This window comes from Pseudochaenichthys georgianus, chromosome 7 (assembly GCF_902827115.2).
Source record: "Pseudochaenichthys georgianus chromosome 7, fPseGeo1.2, whole genome shotgun sequence".
In the NCBI taxonomy this organism is placed as follows: Eukaryota; Metazoa; Chordata; class Actinopteri; order Perciformes; family Channichthyidae; genus Pseudochaenichthys; species Pseudochaenichthys georgianus.
The window spans coordinates 16457415-16467235 of record NC_047509.1 but is presented as its reverse complement, the minus strand read 5'-3'; the positions used below and the strand labels follow the sequence as shown (position 1 = coordinate 16467235).

The 9821-nt window shown below is 40.1% G+C and overlaps 1 protein-coding gene across 1 annotated transcript; it reads left to right on the top strand.

Annotated features, from left to right (window-relative positions):
- Nucleotides 1-168: 168 nt before the first annotated feature.
- Nucleotides 169-9769, top strand: LOC117450065 (putative helicase mov-10-B.2). Its single transcript, XM_034088069.2, has 23 exons — nt 169-419; nt 513-615; nt 1393-1574; nt 1775-1874; nt 1992-2133; nt 2273-2522; nt 2638-2748; nt 3406-3586; nt 4391-4533; nt 4647-4823; nt 5262-5374; nt 5541-5737; nt 5996-6093; nt 6251-6348; nt 6434-6532; nt 7166-7268; nt 7357-7474; nt 7870-8061; nt 8205-8276; nt 8358-8483; nt 8559-8647; nt 8869-8981; nt 9097-9769. The coding sequence occupies exons 1-23, from the start codon at nt 286-288 to the stop codon at nt 9156-9158; spliced, it is 3003 nt and encodes a 1000-aa protein (XP_033943960.1). The 5' UTR covers nt 169-285; the 3' UTR covers nt 9159-9769.
- Nucleotides 9770-9821: the final 52 nt, after the last annotated feature.

The window sequence follows — 9821 nt, the reverse complement described above, 5'->3', positions numbered from 1 at the left end:
TTTTAATGTGTAAACACGTTACGTTTCGTTTCTCCGGACTGAGCGGCTGTGTGGGTGCACCTGCTTTATTGAACGTAGCCTGCCGGCCTCAGTGTTGCTGCTCTGTAACACGAGAGACAGAAACACCGCCCCTGTGGACTGTCCGCGGATATAAAGATAACCGCTGTCTCCGGAATCTATTCTGTGATGTAAATATACAGTAAGGAGTGTATCGAAGGATTCACTGTATTAGGTCGAATAATCCAGATCTTTTCTTATTTGAACTTCAAACATCAATTTTCGATCATGGTTAATATAAAGTTATCCGTACGCTGCACAATTGGAGTCGAGTTTTTCGAATTTTTGAAGGAAAGTGAACGAGCATCCATTACAGACAGATTGGAATTAAGAGACATTTACAACAACGAGTTCAGGACCAGGTACATTCTGCATAATGGGGATATCCAATAACATCTTATTGTATATATTTTTGACTGTTATTATTAATACTTTCGAAATGTTTTTTTTTTAAGGAATGCATTGTCCAGAGATCCAAACTTTGGTTCACTTCTCTATGCCCTGAAGATGTCCAACAAAATAACAAGACGGAGGGACAATATCCGCTTTAACTCCACGGTATGCACTTCCGCATTATATTGTGCACCTTAGCCTATGTTTAATAATGTATGTATGTAAGGGTAACCGGAACTACAGCTTTTGAAAATGAAAATACAATGTTCAAACTGGCTTTCATCAGCTGCAACGAGACCCTTGTCCCTTTAATGACACACTGAATATAGTTGGGAGCTGGATATATACAAATATAATCTTAAAGAATGTAATTGTTTTAATTCATGGGTCAAAGTCTAATACATATCTGACAGATCACATAGTGATGTCACTTTGCACCACAAGTCACTGCTGCAATGTCAAGTATACACATCTGTCTTTTTTATATATGTTCTAAATAGTTATTCTGGTTGATCGGTTATTTATTTAAAGGTCATTATAGTGTCGTAATTTCCAGGTTTTAGTTTTATTCACCCTCTTTCTTAAAGCGGTGTTTAAGTTCTTCAGTTGATTAAGAATAATAATAAATATGTTTTACTTTTCTTTTTATATGTATGAGGTTTATTTATCTCTATTTTGAATAGTCTTGTTTATCATTATGGTTAGTTTATATTTTTAAATTGTATTGAAATTCAATATGTTATAATATGTTGGTGAAAGCATGTCTGACAAAATCCTTAAAATACGCGCACAGAGAAAAAACACCACATGTGCCTTTTCAAAAAGGTGTGGATACCATTATATAAACTGTAAGCAAATCGTCAAAACAGAGGACACTTTTACTTGATTGGGGAATTTTCCATTTTAAGACAAAATTGACATTGCAAGTGATCCTTTGCACAGGTCACAGCTATTTTTCTGGACCAGTGGCATTCACCAAAGAGACGCCAGCCAGAACCGGTCCTGAATGGAGCGGCCAGTCCTGGGACAGTAGAGACCTTTACTTCTGCAGATCAGGCATTAACGGGAGTTCGAGCCCGAAGGAAACTTGCGAGTCTTCTGATGACCAGCCTGAAGAAAAACAGGTAACGGGTGCCAACTATTATGAGTCCTCTGTGTTTTTCAATGCTGACCTCCTACTATTTCTATACTGTGCGATCCTCTTAAACAAAATATGTTCAGTATTTTTTTGTAGACAACTCAATACAAACAAAAACTGGAATGCGCCACTGTCTACAGACACAAGGCAAACGTAATTAAACCTGCTCTTTTTTCTCTTCCACAGGGCTCAATTCATCTCCGACAAACATGGTGTCCGCATTGACACTGACACTGAACAGTTCCAGAACGGGAAACTTTCCCTGCGCATTGATAACACATGTGAGGTATTGATGTTGCAAACCGACAGCATTCTCTGTTGACCATCTGCTGAAACACTTAACCCCTACTTGGTGGTGTAAATGTTAAGTTACACTGCATCAATATCTTTCTTTTTTAAACAGTGTGTGGTAAATCTGAAGGTGGAAAACACTGGAACAGAACCAGTGTATTTCACCTACTACACCCCGCTGCACTGGCTCAGGGACTTCACGCTGAAGGATGAGCTCAACGTCACCAAGACAAACCCTCTGTGTCTAAAACCAGGTTGCGCACACATCATAAACAAGTTTAATTTGATCTTAATTTATGATGCCATATTTTGCTCAGCTGAGAGAGAATTTATGGACACAATAAACCGCTATGACTACACTAAACATTATGACCTGTTGCTGTCTATTGTCAGGTGCCAGCTATAACATCCAGGTTAACTTCCGCTGCAGTTTGGTTGGTTTCTATCCAGCTACACTGGCCTTTGAGTTCAAAGAAGACCTGCAGTCCTCTGCTGCGTTCCACATAGTGCGCTATATCGAAGCTCAGTGTGTAACTGCCTTAGGACTGGAGCTGGCTCCTGTAGCCCCCTACAAACCCCTCCCCCTCCCTGCCTGGACCCCCGAAGAGAGATTCTCGATTGAGGATGGGCAGAAACCTGAAGGGTACCAGCATTCCCTCAGCACAATCATAATAAATATACTGCAGATGTAACTATTTAAATGTGATATGTCCCCTGGTGATGTATCTAAATGTGTCCATGTTGTCTCCTCTTTCCAGGCTGTCAGTGATGCAGCTCAAAAATGTGATTGAGCTGAAACAGTATAGAATACCACCAGAAATGGCCCTGCTCATCCAGACACTGAAGCAGCTTTACTCCTGTGATAAAAGGTACATTGAGTTTAGTTTTTGATATTTCCAGTAGATAAAGGATAACACTTTTGTAATAACTGGAAAGCCTATCTTCACTTACACGTTTTCACTATGATGTTAATGTCTATAAAAGGTCACAGTGGAGCCAATAGAAATACATTAACATGCAACTGATTTGCAACAGAAAAAAAAAACTGTTTTAGAAAGAACATAAGCCTGGTCAGTTATTATTTGTCTTTCAACATAATGAGGAAATGTTGCTATTAAACTTATTTGGCTAGTCGCAAAAATGTTACGATACTGAAAAAATCTATAAAATGTTCACGTACAACACATTTGATACATTTTTGCCCAAAATACCCAATCGCGCAATATATACTTGAAGTGACTATTGCTTTATAAACTTTATGGTATGTTAAGATACAGGTGATGGAAATACTGTAGTTTTAGTTTAGTTCAGATAAATTATGCAATGGCTTAAAATAAAAGCTACAACTTTCATCAACAGTTAATCAAAGACATTATCTTACCTCAACCAAAGTGTTTTTGTTGTGTATATTGGCATTTGCATTGAGTCTATGGGTCACTCAATGCAAATGCCAATATTCCTATTTATATACAACTACAATAATATATGTACTGCCACATTTGTTAATTCCCCTGTTGTTATTTTAGAAGGGCCTTGCTGGAAAGTCCCCTGAGCTGGGAAAACTACACTGAGAAGTTTCAGCTGCTGCTGTATCTGGAGGAGCTTCAGATGGAGGTGGACATCAAGAGATACAACATCCCCAACAACGAGAAGGAACACACCACCATGTCCAGAGACAAGACCAACAAGAAGCTCCTCATGCTGGAGGTTAATATGTGCTCACTCATTCACTCAGTGCTGGCATAACCACTCTTTGCTTCACTTTTTAAAAACGGGTACAAAAAGGCAAGTGCATATCATACACCAAAGTTTAAAGGTCCCCTATTATACTCTTTTTCATCAATATAATATAGTTCTCAGTTATATACAAAACATTTCTGATGTTTTTTGGCTTGAAATACCAAATAGATCATGCTTTGTAGCATCCCATAATCCCCTCTGTTTCAAAAGTGCTGATTCTCTGTCTGTTACTTCAGATGAAAATAAGGAGCCACTCCCCACACCCCTCTGAGAGATATTTGGTTAAAAATAACACAAAGGTGCTCTAGGAGGAGATTCAGGTGATAAGGTGGGGGAGAGGGGGGGGGTTACCTTGGTTGGTGATTGGCTAATGGTTACACAAGCCAACAAATCATGACATCATAAAGTGGCCAAAATCTGATCAGCTCATTTTAAGACAGAATATAATCTCTTAATGCAGAGGGGACACATATTTATGTATTAAGGACATGAAAAAGTGGATTTTTCGTAATAGGTGACCTTTAAGGCAAGCATTAGTGATGTGATTGTGTCACGTATTTAAGCCATTGATATTCATTCATTACAGGTGTCTTTACAGTATGTGATGGTAGTGGGTGAGCAATGTACTGACTGTTAACCATACATCCCTGAGACCAGGTTATGATGCAATATGATGAAGATAAAATACATACATTTAAAATGAATTTAATAAACATTGCATTATATTCACCTGCATATTCTCTTCCTTCCTGTTTCACTTTCTCGTGCCAGGTGCCCGGTGTGGCTGAGAACCGCCCGTCTGTTCTCCGGGGGGATTCCCTGCTGGTGTATCCTGCCGGAGAGAAGAAGGTGAAGTACCGCGGTTATGTCCATAGTGTGCTTCTGGACAGCGTCAAACTCGGTTTCAGCTCAAAGTAAGATCCCTACATTATTGTAACATACTATAATTAGCAAATAAAAGTATTGATTTATTATATTAAGTTTTTTTTATTATCTAAGAGTCACACAGTTTGTTGTGTGTTTGCAGGTTGCTGGATCACTTCATAGATAACATGAAGTTCAATGTTGAGTTCACTGTCAACCGGCTGACTGTGCGTGTTCAGCACCGAGCGGCAGAGCTGGCAGCTGTGGTCAAACTGGGAGAGGTGTTGTTCCCCGTGGCAACCGCTGACCCCTCCCAGCAAACTGAGCTTCCCGACCTCAGGTGAGGCATGCTAGCATATACTGAAGAGTGTATCTAATGTTATATAGATATTCATGTTTGAGCTGGCTATTTCAGTGCTAAATGCTGTATTCAAAATCCATGCCGGTTTAGAAATAATTGGTTATGCAACATTGCTAAACAAACCCTGTGACTTTTTTTACGTGTACATGGAAGAAGTCTGAACACGACACAGACAGCAACCTCAATAAGAGGACAATGTTGGGATCAGAGCAATTGTTTTTTTTAGAGGGGGCTTTCAAATGTGTAGCTCCATCTAAGGATGCTCCCTTGTACCCTATGCTAAAGGTCATAAGAAAGGAAGCCTTGAAGCACTTTCTCAGTTAGGAAACTTCCTAAGCATTTGAGGAGATGTACTGTGCGTTCACAATGACTCTTTCATCACATAATACTTTTGTTCCTCTATCTTCATGTCAACAGGCTTTTTGACCGCAAACTGGAGAAAAACGAAGAGCAGTTGAAGGCCGTACAGCACATTGTGAATGGCTCCTCCAAACCGGCCCCTTACCTAGTGTTTGGCCCACCTGGAACAGGTACAGCAATTACCAGCATATCAATTTGTCTCGTCTTCAAGGGAGACACATTAACATAGAGTGCACCCCATTGTTTAAGCAATTTAGGTTTGATCTGATATCATACGAGCTGTGCACAAAGCCATACTTTAGAAGCACTTGCCTTGACTGTTCTATTTCTGTTTAGGCAAAACTGTGACTGTGGTGGAGGCGATCAAGCAAATAGAGAAGATGCAGGCCACCTGCCACATCCTGGCCTGCGCTCCCTCCAACAGCGCTGCTGATCTGCTCTGCATGAAGATCCTGCAGCACGTGGACGAGCACAAAGTGTTCCGCATGTACGCCAGCAGCCGCGACCCAGACTATGTCCCGAAAGAAGTCAAAGTCAGTGCCCATTCATTAATCACATGTTTTTTTAAGTTAATCATTGCATAACTGACGTTCACATCTTTCACTCTCAGTCGTGTGGTCACAGTTATATTATTTACACCATAGTGCGAGTTGTGATGCATAGCAGTGGCATCAGATGTTACAGGACCATTCACTTACTTCCTTGCTGCCATACTGCTGCATTTTGTGTTGCTTTATATGTTAAAAAATGTCTTTTTATAGCCTAATGGAGTTTTTGTGGTACTTTCACAGGCATGCTCTAACCTGTTAGTGGATAGTTACCTTTATCCTGCTAAAGAGAAGCTGATGGAGTATAGGATCATGGTCACCACTCTGTTAACAGCTGGAAGGTAGTCAAGGACATTCTCAACTGCATGACGGCATCAACATTACATTTCACAATTTTATTTTGCAGTATTCACATCCAAATGACTAACAGTCAACTCCTCAGATGAACTTCTATGGAGGTGCTTTTACTGCCTTTTATGAACTCTCTGATTTCTGCAGGCTGGTCACAGGAGACATTCCTGACGGTCATTTCACTCACGTGTTTGTGGACGAGGCAGGACACTCTGTGGAGACCGAGAGCTTAGTCCCATTGGCAGGTACAAGGAAACAAGCAGTGTGTTTTTCTGTTATTGAATTAAACGTGGTATGTGTTGGTTACTTTTTGTTTATTGTGTTATAAAGGGCTCCTCAATGCAGCGACTGGTCAGGTTGTTCTGGCAGGAGACCCCAAGCAGCTCGGCCCCATCCTCAGATCCCCTTTTGCGATGAAATACGGCATGGGTAAGTGATGACGCACTCACATGTAAGCTGTTCTGTTTATAACAAAATGATAAACACTGTAGTTTTGCACATACAGTAACTGCTTTTCGTTTATGCATATACTTTAAAGGTCGCCTATTATACTGTTTTTCATCAATATATTATAGCTCTCAGATATATACAAAACACGTCTCTGAAGAGTTTGGCTCCAAATACCAAACAGATCATTTCAGCATTACCCATAATCCCCTCTGTTTCAGCCCTGTTTCAAAAGTGCTGATTCTCTGTCTGTTGCTGTACATGAAAATAAGGAGCCCCTCCCCACGCCCCTCTGAGAGAGATTTGGTTAAAAAGAACACAAAGGTGCTCTAGGAGGAGATTCAGGAGATTTTACCTTGGTTGGTGATTGGCTAATGGTTACACCAGCCAAACATCATAAAGTGGCCAAAATCGGATCAGCTCATTTTAAGACAGGTTTTTATATAAATGGATCAGGATGAAAAGTGAGCGAATCTCTTTCCACAGAGGGGACACATGGTTATGTATAAAAGACATGAACAAGTGGATTTTGCATAATAGGTGACCTTTAACGTAAATAGCAGACTTGCCCTTCTTGTGTGTGTTACTGGAGTTTAAAGGCTCTGCTGTCTGCAGGGTTCTCCTTCTTGGAGCGCATGATGAAAGATTGCTCTCCCTACCAGAAGGTCGAAGGCGAGTACGACAATCGCTTTGTCACCAAACTGCTGAAAAACTACAGGTGTGGTACAAGACATGGATTTTGATCACACCTCGAAAGACATGTTATGCTTGATATCGATTAATTTATTACGGTTGGTCCTTTTCAGGTCCCATCCTGCCATTCTGGAGGTTCCCAACGAGCTCTTCTACGAGGGAGAGCTGCTGTATTGCGCAGATGAAATTCTACGCAACTGTTACTGCGGATGGGAATACCTCAAGAATAAGGTAATGCTTCGTCTTTTAGCACGTACACACACTGGACAGACGGTGTCAATAAGAGTACAAAGCAATATGCCTGCACCTTAAGACTTCATTGTGTCATTGTTATTCAATATATAACAGAGCCATTTATTATCATTCTAGAGCTGAACATATTTGTTTATCCAAGGACATTTTATACATTTTGTGGTGTCAGGATTTGCTTATTTTCTCAGTTCTATATTGAATATAGAATTCAATAGATTATGATGTGCATCACACTTGGTTAGTATGTACATGCACTATGTTAATTAGTTTCTTGCAGTTTAGTCAAAGTCTTGCATTTCACAACAACTCAGTATGTAGTGTAAAGTTTTCCCAAACCATTTTATTAACCCCTTTAAATAAAAAATACCTCCCAGAAATTCCCGGTGCTGTTCCACGGTGTGACCGGTGTTGATGAGCAGGAGGGCAACAGCCCTTCATTCTTCAATGTAGCAGAGGTGGAGGTGCTGATGGACTATGTGAGGAAGCTGATGCAGACGCAGGGCAAGAAGGGCCTGGCCACCATCTCCCCCAGTGACATCGGCATCATCGCCCCCTACAGGAAACAGGTCAGAATTAACTTAACACACATTGAATAAAATGTACAATGTAGCTTATTGTTGCATTACTGCAGTCCAAGTACAAGTTGAAGTACAAACATTATTATTATTTGTGGATTAAAAGCAAGAGCTGTTTTATCTTGATGTCGCAGGTGCAGAAAATCCGCAGGGCCCTGGACAAAGTTGCGAAAGAGCTTAAAATACACACTATGAAATGTCTAAAGGTAACAATATTTTTCACACTTCAGTAAAGCAAATCAAATAGAATCAGTGTCTTTAGTGCGTTTACATTTCTTGTGTGTCAGGTCGGTTCGGTGGAGGAGTTCCAAGGCCAGGAGAGGAGAGTGATCCTGGTGTCCACGGTGCGGAGCAGCCCCGATTACGCAGAGGTAGACAAGAAGTTCAACCTCGGCTTTGTGAAGAATGAGAAGGTATGAAACACCAACACATGCACCGTGTATATACACGCAAAACAGGATTGTGACACATGCTGCTCTCCCTTCCAGAGATTCAACGTGGCTGTGACTCGAGCCAAAGCCCTGCTGATCGTGGTGGGAAACCCCAGAGTGCTGGACGCCGATGCTACCTGGGCCCGGTATTTGTCACACAATATCAGAATATTTACATGATATTTTAAGTGTATTCACATTTTATTTAAATGTCAATGTAATCATCAATACATGAAGACAGATACAGCGCTAGTCGCATGGCTGACTGGTTTCTGCTTCAATTAAAAATTATATAATAGCATTTGCATTTTAATTTGAGACAGCAATCCCTGATAAGATCCTTTTCTCCCTCCCTGCTCGTCTGCAGGTTCATAAAGTACTGTCGAGATGAAGGAGGCTACACCGGCTATGAGCACATGGAGGAAGACGATGATGTGGTGCTCAGACTCTCTGCCCTCTGCATCGACATTGGTATTCAAGGTAACTTGCAGATTTTTGAATTTTCATTAATATCTTATAATACACTTTCAATTTGTTTTTTATTGACGTCAAAACTGTCCACCTCTCTTTGTTTCTGTGAATCTTTTCTCCCCAGTGGAGACAGAAGAGAGCGCTGTTCAGCAGCTTCTGGACCCCGAGTGGAGGAGCGACCTGTGAGGAGAGGAGAGCACAAACCTCCCTCCTGATACATTTTGCATCGAGGTTTGCAAATGACATGGGCCTTTTAATCCCTTCAAGAAATTGAGCTTAATTGGCATCTTTCAAAAAATCTCAGTTTTTATTGGTTTATGTAAACTTTATGAACTCGACCAAATGTGAGAAAGGAGCAGCTGATAAATGTTAAGAGCAGACCAATTATATAAGCTACCTCGGTGGACTGCGCTCATTCCACTTAACTTGAAACAGCTTGTAATATTCACAACAAATGATTTGGAGACTTAATTTGTTAGTTTTAAATGTATTGCGATGAAAATATTATTTTCTCAGGGTTGTTTTTGTTTTTACTTTTCTCAATCATCACTGCTTTTAGAATAATGATTAATTGTTTAATCAATTTAGATTTACACAATACTGCCTTTAAACATTTTTATAACCAAATTTAAAATGTTAATGGTCATTTTTGAAACTGTAATACATTTTTTTCTGAAAAATCGGAAGTTTTCTCATGTAATCCAAACAAAAGTCATTGTGCTATTCAGAATGTTATACAAACCATGCTGGAACATGAATGTAAATGCATTTATAAAAAGATTAAAAACTTTGAAAGATTTTGTGTCAGCCATTTTGTACAAATATTTAAAAAGAAATGCAAGCTTTAAA